The sequence below is a fragment of the Sabethes cyaneus genome, chromosome 3 (assembly GCF_943734655.1).
Source record: "Sabethes cyaneus chromosome 3, idSabCyanKW18_F2, whole genome shotgun sequence".
Lineage (NCBI taxonomy): Eukaryota > Metazoa > Arthropoda > Insecta > Diptera > Culicidae > Sabethes > Sabethes cyaneus.
In genome coordinates, this window is record NC_071355.1 from 171,752,111 (window position 1) to 171,767,849 (window position 15,739).

The window sequence follows — 15,739 nt, forward strand, 5'->3', positions numbered from 1 at the left end:
TTGAGAAACGTGAATAAAGCTTTTAACTAAATACACAGTATTATGAATCAAGTCGCCAACCGTTGAATTCAATTGCAACGACTCATTTGTAACTATTTATAGATATAAATCGGTTGCAGCAGTCAAATACGACGGATGTGTTCTACTTGGGTTTTCTCCATATTGAGTAACTTTTGATGTGAATAAAGCGTCAATCTACAAGAAAATTGAACGAAAATCAAAAGTATAAAAATCATTCACAGCAGATTTCGAGAAATCGATTCGACTAGTGTATGATAGGGCGCTGACTTTCGTAGGGATCGTCATACCTTCTAGGGAAAAATTTACACGAAATATCATACATGTGAGTTGTTTTAGACTCTGGTCCTTTTTTACAATCGACGGAGGAAACGGCAGAAGAAATAACTGATATCAAGACGTTGATAGTATCTCAGAGAAGACAAGACGTGAAGAGAAAAGAGCGACCAACATGTAGATTTTGTCTTTCAACATTTGAAAGTTTAACAGAAGTTAAGGAACATGTTGTTTAGGTAAAATCATAGTGTCAAATATCAATATTCGGGGTAGTCCTGGTGTAGTGGTTAGCATTCACGCCTCTGACGCCGAGGACCCGGGTTCAAATTCCAACCTCGCAGAAGTCCCGAATGCCCCAAGCTGTTAAAATGACTATAATCTAACAAAAAATTAAGGTATGATATCTGGTTTCGGAAAAACAGTTTTTCTTTAATTCGAATCCTGTACAAATATGAAGTTGAGTGTATTTTTTCATGCGTTAATTTATTTTTTTTCTGATAAATAAAAACCATTTTTCTAAAACCAGATATCATACCTTATTTTTTTTATTTCGCAGATGTGGCTTCAAGGATTATTATTTAGTATGGTATCCCTTGCTTATTGCAACTGCCTTATTTAGTAATTTTGGAATGCTGTCTATAAGGGTTTTCGTGTATTCCGTGTGAATTTTGTCACATTTGTCCATCAAGTGCTTTCTAAGATCGTTTTGGTTAGAAATCTGATAGTTTCTTACTTTTCGTCGAGATATTCCCAAAGGTTTCCAATGGGATTGATGTCTGGATATTATGGTGGGTGGAGTATCAATAACTGACATGCGTGTACACTCAAGTCTTTTTTTACACGGTTTGTTTTTTTCGATTACTCGAGAACGCTGCCACTAAGGAACTATTTGCAATCTACGTGAGGAATGTCCAGCCACTCCCAAATGTATTGAGAGATAAATTAATGGTCCCCAAGTTACCCCGTTCTTAATATTCAAAAAACCAAACCGTGTAAAAAAAGTACTTGAGTGTATCGAGACGCGCAACGAACTGGCTACGAGTAGCCCGAGTACATTGGAGAAGAATTGTTGATACGGCAAGAGCCACCGCGGTTCTCGGCAGGTAAAGTAAGTAATCAATAACTTTTGAGCAGTTGTAAAGTAATCATGTGCGTACCTCAAGTGCTTTGCGTTTTGGGTCATTGTCTTGATAAAACTAGTACCTTCGACTAAATCCCATTTTGTTGACACTTGGCTTCAAATTTTGCTTTAAAATATCCGAATAGACAGTTTGACCCGTTATGCCATCGATCAACACTGCCACTGCCAACACCTTTCGCATAGATCCACCCCCTCACCATCACTCCACCACCGCTGTGTTTGGCTATGTTCGCCCCACGCAGTGCTATCCAGGTAACCAATAAGCATTTCCAATGCAATTTAAATGCAAGCCAATAAGCATTGAAGTTGCCTTAAATGCTACTTAAATGCTATTTTGGCAAAATATGCGGCTACTTTACTGCTAGCCCTATTATAGTGCTGCCAATGCTTATTTGCAGCTAGTTACCGACAAGAAGAATTTAAATAGAAATTGGAATGCCAATTTACAACAGTTAAGCAGTCAGGTTTGAACAATTTTAAATACAAAATTTTCTCAACTTTCGAATGAAAGTAACAGAATGGAACAAGCTAGCATAGTTTTTGTACTATAACTAATTTAAGGTAAACAGAACCGAAAACTATAAATTAATATTTATTAACTCTGCAATGTGTGAGATCTGGCTATATGCGTAGAAGGATTTATTTTCATTAAATGTGATCCTCTATCATCCCCTGACATATCTGCACCAAGCTACCTAACACCCTGTATTGTGAACTCACGGAGAATTAAAATCTGGTTTCAACCATATTTATGGTTGTTCTATGAAGATTTTCCAAATTTTTTTTTGGTTTCCAATTGAAATGTACGATTGAAATTTTACTTCATGATATGTCAATGTTAAGTTTTATAATTGAAAATATTTTCATTCAATTCAAAACTGTTTTTTTATTCAAATAAAATTTCTATTTGAAATAACTATAGGTATTGTCACGTTGTTTTAAAAAGGTTTAAAACAACAATCATATTTTTTGATACAAACTGTTTTTCTCCGTACACAAATCGTTAAAAATGATATCCGTAACGGTAACAGCGTTACGCATGTAATATTCAGTGAATTCGATTTGCTACACACGTTACGCATTCAGCTTTGCATGCAAGTTACGCTGCAAGGTAGAGCTTGGTTCGTTCGCCACCAATAATGCAATGTCGCTGTAAGGCAACCGGTCGTGTGCTGAATTCGTGCGTCAGCTGGCTGTCACAATCGGTTTGTTTTGCTTTATTAAACACGTGAATTACAGGACGTACTAGAGCTAGTTAATTATTTCTTTGGTAAACTAAACTTTTATAGAATAAACATGCTAAAACCGGTCCTGAACCAACTGGCTACGAAAAGGATAGTGCTGGCCAGTGGTTCTCCAAGGCGACAGGAGTTGATTCAGAATATAGTAAGTACAATTTTATTTAGATGTGGTTGCTGTAGACCGTTTAGGCTAACTGATTTATCGGTTTGATAGCAACTCACAGTATAAGCTATAAATTTACGAACAAGTTCGATTCAAAGTAGACAAGATATTAGCCGGGTATGAATACTGAACACTGCTTGATTCGCATTGCATAGGATTTTTCAACTGATTCTTTCAAATTTTTGTCCACTGAATACAGAAAAAAATAAAAATTGTCCACCACGTCCGGTTTTCTTGCAAACCATAGACATAGATAGCAGTAAAAAGGTCTATTTACATAAAATATTAATAAGTAATGAATGCAAAGCAAAGCCTGGGTGCTAATTCGAAATTTCGGGTTATCGAAATATGACCTGTTTTTATACGACAGACTTCGCAACCAGCTGTTAGAATACAGGACAGTGCGGGGTCAGTGCTACGATCCTATTGACTCTAACAGCCTCTCCCAGATAAGTGGTGAATGACCCTCTGGGTTAAAACCTTAAAAAAACACTTAAAAAAAAATGTAATGTAATGTAATGTTTTAAGAAAATCATATATGATGGAGAAAATATAAAGAATATTATTTAAAAGCAGAGTTGGTGCACTCAAATATGCTCATTGGAGTGAATTGTCTTATAAAAGCAAATTTGGTAAATGTAATGCATACATTATGGGAACTGCTCTGGAAAATCGGAAAAATCGAATTTTATTTCTATTTTCGAGAGGCTTATACCTTCAGAAATGTCATGCCAAAAGGATTTTCTGACATCTGATTTCCTTGAAAAGTTACGGCAAAGACTGTGAGGTTACGCCAAGGAAAGTGCATCTCTGTATGAAATTTTAAACGCGTTTTTCTCGATACCATGTTTGTTCTGCTAGCGGTAAGTATTCCGATTTTCGGTAAGTAATCCGAAAAAGCTCGGACAAAACCTCAAAATTTTTATTTGAGATATTCTGTCAAATTTAATATTCTACGTATAGTAGGCATATGATCTATAAGAAATATGCATAAATTGTTTTAATAAGTGTTTTTTCAATAGGCATTAAAGAACGCGAAACACAGTGTAATGGAAATTGGGAAAAAGAAATAATAAATATCATTTAATCTTTTAGTATCTAGCTGCTTGAAATTCTATACTTTTAAAGGACAACTCACATTAAAGGGATTATAAACTAATAGTTTAGATGATAGCCCTTTATAAGGCAGTGGCAACTATATTGCCACCAACAAAATTTTTTTATTTTGCTTCTATAATTATATTGATGTCATTATAAACGTAAAACAAATATTTTTCGTTGGTGACAATATAATTGCCACGGCCTTATAAAGGGTTAAGACAATTTTTTTACTAGTAGGCTTTGTTCTGACGAAGTGTTTTAGAACAAAAAATTTGTTATTTTTTGTCAATTTTCAATAGTGTGTAGAAAAAGATTTCCACAGATTTCCGCTTTGATACTACCATAAAATCAACATTCAAGGTGTTAACTAGTAATAAGCAAAAAATTAGCTGCTACTAGTTGCGATGTTCGGAGATATTAAAGTTTTCCGAATGCATGTTTTCCGGCATTTTAGGCTACAAATTAGTAAATGCGCGCGCCAGTGCGAAGTTCATTCCTGCTGTACGTTAAAGAGTCATGCTTGTGTGTACAAGACACAACATTATTATAGTTATGAGATACATTGGAGTCGATAAGGGAAATTTAGGACATTGTAAAGGCGACCACTTAACAGCTTTTTCCTAATTAGCTCTGTTTCAAATCAAATTGGCAGTAGAATATGTTCGGTTGGACTTTCAGATCGATTGAACTACTGTTTTACCTGACTCACTGCGAATATGCGTATTATTGAAATAAAACGTAACCAGACGTTTTATTCGTTTATAACGCAAAGGCAGTTAATATCGATAACAAACGATTTTTTATAAGTTGTGCTTTTGTTATTGCATTTATTTTGTAAAAAGTTAAATAAATAACAATTCAGTTTCACAATACAATTATTGCGTACTACTGGCACATGAAATATAACGTTTAAGTACGTTATTTTTAGTGATCAAAATTAACGATATTTTCGATACAAGGGCGATATTTTTCGAAACCGTTCGAACCAACACGATCCCGCGAACACAACGCATATTCGCAGTGAGTCAGGTAACACAGTAGCCTTCATTTTGATACATTTTTGCAGAATAAACAGATTGCTATTCTGTCAGTTACACGTTATTTTTTATGCCTTCTGCCATAAAACAGAACATGCTAAACATAACACACATTTGAGTTTATAAAATTTTAGCTGTATTTCATTATCAATGCTTTAAAATCGACATTTTCAACAAGTGAGGGTCCATTATACGGTTGACAATGCAAAAATGTCGCCATTAGCGGACCCTCTCCATGCCAAATACACTAGAATTCCTATAATGGACCCGGTCGTTATTCTACTGTAAACCACAAGGTACCATAAAAGGAAAATGGACATACAAATCTGTTTTAAAAAATATGTAAAATAAAGAAATTTGCAGCATAAATTGATATATTTAGGCTTATTTGAAAGTAACTAATATTGTATGTAAGTGCAATCGGTTGGGTGTTTAGCGTTACGAGTTCAAAATAATGTAGAGAAAGGTCCACAAATGGCTGATTTACCCTATACCAGAATAATAATCCTAAATTACTCTTGATATACAGAATGTGATAATTTTGACAGGAGGTCGTCCGAATACCAATTTAGACTACACACTGAAAAAAATGTGTTTGAGTATTTAAAATACTTATAACTTGATTCCCGTAAGTCCAACAATTTTGGTATGTTTAGTAACTTCACGTAACTTTATAGAACAAACAACTTTTCTGAAGACACATCATTTCTAAAGTTACTATTTAAAAAGTTAGACTTCAATGCCATCTATAGGAATAAAAATACAACTACTTAAAATTTACAAAAAGATGCAGAATTTTATAACAAACAATGTTGCGGAAGACAATAAAGCTCTACGAAGCATATGAAAGAAGTTATGAGGTTTTGTCCGAGCGTCGGGTTAATCTGCCCCACTGTGCGTAGCCATTTTCTGATATTTCAATTTTTTATGAGCTCTCGATTGGCGATTTTTGATGTAAAACATCTTTCTTTTAGAAAAATTGCTACCATTTTGATAATTTTTCGAATTTTCAAAAACCGCTACGTAACAGTTTAGGTATTGGCCTAAAGCTTCAAAATGATCCTTGAAATCAGTTCTCCGAAATCCCGCTCTCGACACGTACCGCCAGCAAGGAACTGTTTTCTAGAGAGCATCCACGCGCCCAGTTGCCACCGACATAATAATCACTATTTAAAAAAAAAGGTACCCCGGGGTAAGCGGAACCTAAAAAAATGCATAGTTTGGGTTTATTCCATTGTGTTATCTATACCTATGATTATTTCAAACTTCTTTCAGCACAGAAAGTTTTCAGTGGTATCACGTAATTACGAAAAAGGCCTCTCAATTTACGTGAAATGAATCTGGAGGAGAATTTTCAAAATTATGGCGATAGGTCCCACTTGCCCCATTTACTGGCTCATATTCAAATTTGATTAAAAAGCATAAAATAACAGAAAATTGTGTAAGTTAATATACAGAAATGTTAAAGCATTTCAAGAAGCAATCAAAAAAAAACAAAAATATTTGTACGAATGGCTCATTCAAAAATAGCGTAACAAAATTAGATCACAACGGGCGACTTTATAAATTATATAAAACACAGATCATGAGCAATTATGCTGTAAAGCATTATTGTAATGAAATGTAGTTGAATATGTCGTTGTATCCAATTCTTGCGAGTCGTAATTTAGGATTAAGCATTGTTTAATAGCTCGAAAATACGATTACGATCTGTTTGTTCTACCATGCCCAATTCGGTAGAGCTACTCATAAGAGATAGTTACGTTATGATAACAACAATACTTTATTGTTTCAATTCCAGTTGCAGATTTGCTTAATTATATCAAATTTGACTTTCCAAATTCAATTAAATGTGACCAAACTGTTTGTTCCCTCACAAGCTGTGCATATGGGCTCCTTTTTTGGGGCCCTTTGGTTTAATCCTTTTCGGCTTTATTTTAAAGCTTTACTGGTATAAATATTATGTAATTGAACTGAAAATGTTCGATAGTTCAACTAAAAAATGCATTAAGACCGGAAGTTTTGTGCTGAAACACTTAATTTTTAATAGGTCCCACTTGCCCCGGGTGCTTTGAAGTGCCGACCTCATTTCGACCCATTTTTTAATCCCGTTTGTCAAATTAAACAACTAGTTTTCGGGTGTAAGTTGTTAATACACTCATTATGTTTACCTACTGTCAGAAAAACATGTACTTTTACGTAAAGCCTGTCGCCAAAATATCATTTATAGAAAGGTGCGTCAAACTTACATCGCAAATTGAAAATAACGCTCAAATTTAAAGTCCAATTTTGATATTTGGAATTCCTGTTATAAATAATCTATAATTTTAATACATGCGTTTGAGTTGTATCTTTCATTTCTAGAAAGGTTCGGTTGGAGAAAATACGATTGAAGAGAGTTATGAGCTCCGTTCCCACTTACCCCGTATTCCCACTTGCCCCGGGGCACATGGGGCGACTCCATACAAATGCTGGCCAAGCAAAAAAATCTCTTTAAATCAAGGGTAATATGTGGTTCTTAAGTAATGTGGGGGTGCTGAGCCCGAATTTCAGGTTTATTTTGCATTAGAACGTATATTTTTTGTGTTAGGGAGAATTTTCAACTATTTTTCAAGTATTTTTAAGTACAATAACGTATAAGAAATGAAGGTCATTTGGAAAACTATTGCAAATGGATTTTTATAGGATAAAACATTATATAAAACAATACAAAGCAAGTATGAGCTTTAATAATCAACTCGAAATCCATATAAGTTAACATTAATCAGAAATCAAAACTTTTCCCCTTATTAGTTTTCGTAATCTTCTTTATCTCCATCTTCTTTTTCTTCTTCTTCGTTTTCTTCTTCTTCTTCTCCTTCTCCTTCTGCAGAATCACTCGTTTCACGTTTCGTCTTCAATAGTAATATAGCGTTCTCGGAAAGATTTTTCTAATTACATTTTTCTGTTTCGAAGAAGCTATAAGCTTTATCCGGAGAAATAAGAAGAGGAATAATTCTATCACGATTTGTATTTTCACACTCATTTTTTGTATGTAAAATATTGTCTTGTATTTTTATCACTATTTTTAGCTTAAAGCAAAAACCTTATTTTCGTGAGGGTCAATACCGGTGTAGTGGCTAGCATTCACGCTTCTCACACCAAGGACCGTGGTTCAATTCCCAACCCCGCAGAAGTCACGAATGATCCGAGTTGTTAAAGTGACTATAATTAAACAAAAAAAACTTATTTTTGTGCTTCTTCTGTCATTCGTCCTATCAGCAATATAGTTGTCTAGATTCATTTATGACCGCGAGTTCAAATTCTTTGCATTGCAGTGGACGTATTCTACGAGGACTTTACCCTGACATAAAGGTTTTTGGTATACAAACAATAAGTTTCGATTTTTTCTGAAATAATGTGTTCAAGAACTTACTATAAGGAAATTTCTCAACCTTTTAATTAATTTCATATCTATACCCGTGATTCCAGAACTAATACCCGGATTGGCATAAGATCTTCGAGCTGTATTTCCGTCATTACTATTTCTGTATCCTCCAGATTTTCTCCAACCTCTGAAATCTAGTCAATATGCGATATGGACCATACATTCGAAGCAGCTTACCCAACCATGTAAAGGAGATGTCCCATAATTAAGATATCCTACGTTTACTTTGATCGTTTGCATTTTGTCTATATTGTTGAATTCTGATATAGTAGCCTTACAAGCGTAACATCTGTGCTCTGCGCTACTCTGCGCTAAATGAGACTATATCCATTTGAAAGCTCACATTTTACGCTAACTTTTACCGGTAGTGTCAATAGTGGCGAACCCTGGCTTCAAAACTTTTAAGCGTGTTTTACGCTAAAATATGGCACTTTTTCAATGAAAATTAAAATTGTGGCATACTATGATAAAATTACTGCAGACTCAATTAATGGGCTTTATTCAGCATTATTTTTTGAAGAATTTTTCCTTAGACACCGTTGAAATCCGAGCTACCATTAGACCTCTAGCATGTTTTGAAATATTGGGTTATTTTTCAAAAAAACGCTAAAACATGCTGAGATAGCATACTTTCAAGATTCATAGAAAATTCAAATTTTGTCATATTGATCTAAAATTTTGGATTTGAACACTCCAATAGTATAGAATCACAGGAAAAATACAACGGAGAGTCGAAATGAACTTTCATTTTTTGGCTGCTGGCCAGCGATTCCCCACTGTGCGGGGTACCTTATCCGGGTTTTTAGACTCGATTATCCGGCTGAAAAAAAATTATTTTTTTTTAATGATTTATTTTAAACCCTAATGTTATAGTTTTCATGCTACATGACGATTCCAACTTGACAAGTATTGGTACACCTCCCTAAAGCTACAAAATTCCTTTCTTATATTCCTTTTATCGGCGAACAAAACAAAAATAAATCCTGCGATGATGGAATCAATTTTTTACTTAAAAATCATCATCATCATCACCATTACCATCATCATCATCATTATCATCATCGAAATCATCAATAAAAAAAATTGCAAAAAAGGAATTTTATGACTTTAGGGGAGATTGATCAATAATAAAAAAACGTTTCTAATACCTAAATATTGAAAAACATAACATACAAAATATAATATGGTACCAAAAAAAAAATATCAGTGGAAAAAATCATAAAAAAGGAATTTTCTGACTTTTGGGAAGATAGATCAATAATAAATAAAACATTTCTGATACCTAAAAGTCAAAAAACTTGACAAACCTAAAATTTTTTTGTACCAAAAATGATGATTCGATTATCCGGGTGATTCGATTATCCGGGCTGAAAATAAAAATTGTCACCCGGATAATCGAGTCCGGGCTGTATATTTTATCACTGATTCCTGTTTGGTTTTTCGATTTCCGATGTTTCAGTCCAAAGATATCGTGCTCACCACAAGACGCCTTATTTCAGAAGAGTTCCAGGAAATTAGCTATAGCAGCTATTCAAATAACTTTTTTCGAAAACAACATATGTTAAAATATAGCCAAAAGCTACTTTATACAAATTTTCACTTTAATCAGTTAAAGGGTTTTTTCAAGTAAAATTCTAGAAAAATCGACTTTTTTAAGCCTTTTAAGGTGAAATAGTCGTCATCGATTCTGCTGATTCCAAAAGCAGTTTTTTGGTTTGAAACAAAAATTCTGTCCATGAAAATATATTCGCCGTATTCAGATTGGCAAGAAGAATGCAGTATTTACATTTTCATGAACAGAATCCCGCTTTTGGGCCCAAAAACTGCTTCCGAAATTGGGCTCTCAGACGAAAAGTTAACGACTGCTAGTTTCCCGTTAACTATATATAACCCCTTAAGTTTGTTGAGAGAGAGAGAGAGAGAGAGAGAGAGAGAGAGAGAGAGAGAGAGAGAGAGAGAGAGAAAGTAGGAACTGAGGTTGAAGCGAGTTATGTCTGCATTTCCACTTACCCCATATTCTCACTTGCTTTTTTGCACTTTGCTTCAATAACATCAATATCAATAAATTCCATAAAACCGGACCCCACTGAATAAAATGCTGGATGAAGCTAGGCCATAGCGTCTCGCTTTTTTACAATCAATTTAATTGATTTTCAGCAGGTGACAAACCTACAGTAGACGTAGTGCTAAATTTCAACCTGCATCTTATATGTACATACATGCAACCGAACAAAAGACATTGAGTGCTTACATTTTATTTACACTTCCTCTCAGGGTCTTTCGAACGTTCAACTCTGTCCGTCCACATTTGAGGAAAACCTCAATAAATCGGATTACTCTTTTAGTGAATATGTTGCCGAGACGGCATACCACAAGGTTCTGGAAGTATACAAACGGCTTTCGGCGGCCGCAGACACAAACCAAAGGCCGGACATTGTCATCGGAGCAGATACGATGGTCACCATGGACGGGAAAATGTATGGTAAACCAAAGACGCCGGAGGTCGCATTTCAGATGCTCAGTGAGTAAGTGGTATCTCTAATAGAGTACCTATAAACAACCAACACCTGACATTCAGGGAATTTCATTTAGGTTGATGGGCCGGCAGCATATCGTCTACACTGGGGTTGTGATTAAATATCATGACAAGGAGGTGAAGTTTACGGAAGCTTGTAAAGTAAACTTTGGCAAAGCCAATGCCGAACAAATCCGGGCTTACGTTGATACCGGAGAACCGTTGTAAGTGTTCGTTTTGTTAAGTGACCATCGCTCTCAGATGGCAGCAAGTGTTTAATTGAGTTTGTGGTTTTCGTTTCCCGCAGAGATAAAGCTGGCGGCTACGGAATCCAAGGCATCGGCGGAACGTTCGTGGAGAAGATTGATGGGGACTATTTTACGGTGGTAGGTTTACCTTTGTACCGGATATCGGCTGAGTTGTGTAAGTTATTTGGCTATGAGATGATTGAGTGAGGTCTTGCATTTATCATTCGCAAATTGGCAAGGTGAATAAAAGACGACCCCTAGACCAAGTGATTCGTATCGTGTTTGATTTAAATTCCGAAAAGCATGAAAGCGCCCTTGCATGACCGACACGGGAAGCGAACCGTTAGCAGTGGCACACATGATGTCTGAATCAGCAGAAAAGCAATCAATAGGCGAACTTATAATAACAGAGCTTTGTAGCATACCAGCAGGTTTCCTTCTATTCTGCTTCTATCCTCTGGCTAATGCATGGCTGCGCGAACAGGAAGGTGGGATTGAATTCCAACGGTGTTTCCGTGAGTAACCAAAAAGGCGTTTTTCTGCTTCAGTTCAATTTCACCGATCGCGACGGACCTTGATGATCATTCACAATAGATCCAGTCACGAGTAACTGCACCGGTCAGTGTATGTAGCAGTCGGGAGTAATTATTTATTGAGTAATTTAATTTAACGCTAGACACCTCTCGGGGTCGGAACTAGCTGTTTTCGAGTTTGTTGTTTGGTGCTTTCGTTTCAGGTGGCCGACGCTGGGGATGCTGTGTGTTCGTAATTGCGCTTGATCTAATTGGGGACTTGGTCGTGCTGATTTTGTAAAATTACGAATGCCTGCAATATCAAGAAGTATCTTCATAAAAAGACTTGGATTTAATTTTTCATGGCTGTGTCAATAAACTATTCTTGACAATGGATGACATTTGGATACCTAAAAAATCGCTTAGTGAAGTACCTAGTATCAAAAATATGTAATATAACAACTCTGATTGATTTCTTATTCGTTATAAAATCACATACCGTACACTCAGAAATTTTATCATCCCTAATATCCGCACTAATACAGCTTCCGGTCAAAGGTGCCACCAGGCATGCTGCTACCAATTCGATATCATGCAATGCAGCCGACGGCAGTCAATTAAACTCGCCAGTATTAGAAAAAAAATCAACCCGGAGCCCGCCATCTGCGTGGTTCAATTAGTAAGACCGATACCATTGTTTTCCCTGCACTATGTATCCTATTCGAGTATGGCCAATTGGTAGATCAGGATCAACAGGGCATCTGCCGAGAAGCAAGTACAATGCAGTTAAGCATGAAAATTTAATTTCAATTGATTGAACTGTGCAAGTTCGCAAAATCGATTGACCTAGTAGTAAAATGGCACGCAATGGCATAAATCAGGTGGATTCGTTGAACGGCGAATGACGTACCGGCTATCAGTTACTGGTTTTTGTTGCTGGAGGAAATTAACAAGGCCGGCCGGTTAAGCTTTCAACCAGTCAGTCAGTGGCGTGCGCAAGATGGAATGTGCTGTGGATTGCAGTTTCGTCGCAGTACTACACCGCTTACTGATCCACTGTTCGAAGTCCTGTTTAATATTCACGCGTAGAACCGGTGAGGCACGCGACAGAAATGTGGCTGGTTTCGTCACGGTAGAAGTGTGTCTTCTGGGAATTTTCGATCCGATTGATTGCCAGCGATATGTGACGACTTAACAGTCGTCGACCGTCGACCGTGATGATGTCAATGTTGGAAATTATGGTGAATCACGTGGAGCAAGAATTACGACAGCCGTTTTTATCAACTCTGCGTTCAGAATCGTTTTTAATGGCAACTTGTACCTTACCTTGAGCTCGTTTTTGTGTACTAGGTCCTGCTTTTATATGGTATTATTTTTGCCAGCAGCTATTTTGCTTGAAATCGATTCCCAAATTGGTTTTAAAATCAAAGCACGGACTTCGACCGTAATCTGAACGAGCATTTTGGAAGAATAGACCCCATTCAGCAGCGCTCTATAATTCGTTGATTGATCCAATATTGAACATTGTTAATATAATTGAAGAGAAGATTTTATAGGTAACGTCGGATATCAATTTTTAGTTTCTGTAAGTCATCATGCTTATTGTTCATATGTTAATATTCATAAATCAGTAATCTACATTTTATGCCGTATGTTCCCGTACGGAGGGGGGCTCCGTAGCCGCAAGGTTACCGAGTCTGCTTTGACAAGCGAGTGGTCGTAGGTTCGAATCTTAATAGAATCAAACCATTCAATGTCCAGTGACTTTAGCATGGGTTTATTCTCAGGCCCCCGCACACCTCATTTACTTTTCCTTCATGAATTCAAAATTTACCCACTTTTGACAGTGCAAAAGTCCCTCCTATTAACTATATTATTAGTATCCATATTACAGCCGTCCGAGGACTCATTCGTTCCTCTGACCAGTGCACTTAACTGCTGTGCACTTTTTCAGAACACATGAAGGGATTCCGTCTAGTCCAGCAGCGAGGGAATAATTAAGCTTTTTGATTGCAGTTTGGAAGTGCAGTTGGAAAGTGTTCAAATTGATCATATCAGGCGGTGTGTCTTCGACAGCAGAGGCTACTTGTGCTTCCGATGCAATAAAAGTGTTGAAGGAATTTTTGAAGTGGGCAGCAAAGAGTTCACATTTTTCACCTGCTGTGTTCGTGCTACAGGTACCCAAAACATGTTCACAGGCAGCCCTACCTCGCTTTTCTTAGAATTCATGAACGACCAGAACAATTTTGGATTTTTGCGCAACTTGGCTTGAGGTAAATCGTTTGTATAGCGATCGATTGTAAGCTCTGTAGTTACTGCTCGCTATATTAAATTGTCGCTTTGAAAAAGGACAGCGGAGCTTAGTGTATTTTCGTAGGGCAGAAGACTTGAGACGCTTCAAAAACCGCAGATGAGCGTCACCCCACGCTGGTTTTCGAGGTGAATTGCGGGTGGGCACACAGTTAGAGATGAGACGCAGTTGCTTCAATGGCACCGTGAAAGTTTCTTCTCAGGTCATTTATATCTACTTCCCTTTCTTTCTGCTGTTCTATGCTTGCTAAGCTGTTCTGCGTCCTCTCAATGCGAGCCTTCGCCGCGTTGATCTTACACGCCACGAGAAAATGGTCAGCGTTGATATTGGGTCCACGAAAAAACCGTACATCGATGACATTCAAAAAGTGTCGACCGTCGATCAGGACATGATCGATCTGAAAACTGAAGTCTTCATTTGGATGTCTCCAGGTCTGTCTTCGAATATTCAGACGTGGAAAGTAGGTGCTACAGACCATTCGTCTGACAGCGGCAAAATTTATGAGCCCCAGTTATCATTGCACAGTGGTCCAGAAACGAAAACTAAGTGGAAATTTACTTTTGCGGTCAAGCGGTTCATAATAGCTCCCTACAATGTTCAGCAAAGTTGTTCAACTCTAAAAGACAATTAATGTGACATCAACGAGTTCCAGTTTGGCTTGTAACCACAACACATAATAACTTTTTATAGAAAAGAGATAGAAGGATAATTTTCTCGACAAAGTTATAGCTAAAGAATATATTAGTAACTTTGCTATAGACATAATAGGCGTATTTTTTATAGTTTCTATCTCACAGGGTGTTTTATATTAAGACCACTCAAAAATCACATTTTCGCTAATTACTTCAAATTTATTAGGGGATTGTCCCCTGTTGTGAAACGGCTCCGGTTGTAAAGCACCCATCGTTTTTGACGTGTTTATTAAACTAGCACTACCAAATTACTACCAATGGCTCGTCTCATTGTAATCTACCTTAGCAAACAACAATCAAAATACAGCTTTTAGAATGTTTTGTAGGAAATGTGTTCGAAAAACATGCCCGAAAAAGTTGTTTAGAATATTTTGGGATTGATTTTTTTGTCTATCAAATAAAATAGAAAAAGGTAGTAAAATGCATATGACCTTAGTTTTGGACCTCTATTTCATTACCTCGGCTTTATCATGAGAATTTCCAGAGAATTCACTGACCCGTTCTGCTTGCGTTCTTTATACGTTTCTCTTGTCCGCTCCATTTTGGAGACCTCAGCTGTAATATGGAGTCCATATACTGAAATTTGGACTAATCAAATTGAAGCAGTACAAGCTAGATTCATACGTTACGCCCTCAGGTCTCTGCCTTGGCGTGATCCAAACCAGTTGCCAGCCTATATTGACCGTTGTCAATTGCTAGGCATCGACACGCTGGTAAAGAGACGAAGGATTTCTAAAGCTATTTTTGATGAAAAAATGTTGACTGGAGAAATAGATGCTCCAAATATCCTGTCCAAAATCAATTTAAATGTGCCTTCCAGAAATCTGAGAGAACGGGATTTTTTGCGCCTTGCATTCCACCGCACCGAGTACAGTCAAAACGAACCTGTTAGGGCGATGTGTGACGTTTTTAATACCACGTATGAATTATTTGACTTCAAGTGATACTTTTAAAAATAGACTTAAGCAATGTAACATGTTACTATCAAATTAAGATGTTTAAAGTTAATGTTCAGTGTAATTTGCTTTATACTAATACTGTAGTTGTTTGTAGTTTG

General features: G+C 36.7%; 1 protein-coding gene across 1 annotated transcript; it reads left to right on the forward strand.

Annotated features, from left to right (window-relative positions):
* The first annotated feature begins 2,687 nt into the window (after window positions 1–2,687).
* LOC128743507 (dTTP/UTP pyrophosphatase) lies at window positions 2,688–11,417 on the forward strand. The gene is made up of 4 exons (XM_053840104.1): window positions 2,688–2,821; window positions 10,679–10,929; window positions 10,997–11,143; window positions 11,227–11,417. The coding sequence occupies exons 1-4, from the start codon at window positions 2,732–2,734 to the stop codon at window positions 11,372–11,374; spliced, it is 636 nt and encodes a 211-aa protein (XP_053696079.1). The 5' UTR covers window positions 2,688–2,731; the 3' UTR covers window positions 11,375–11,417.
* The last annotated feature ends 4,322 nt before the right edge of the window (window positions 11,418–15,739 follow it).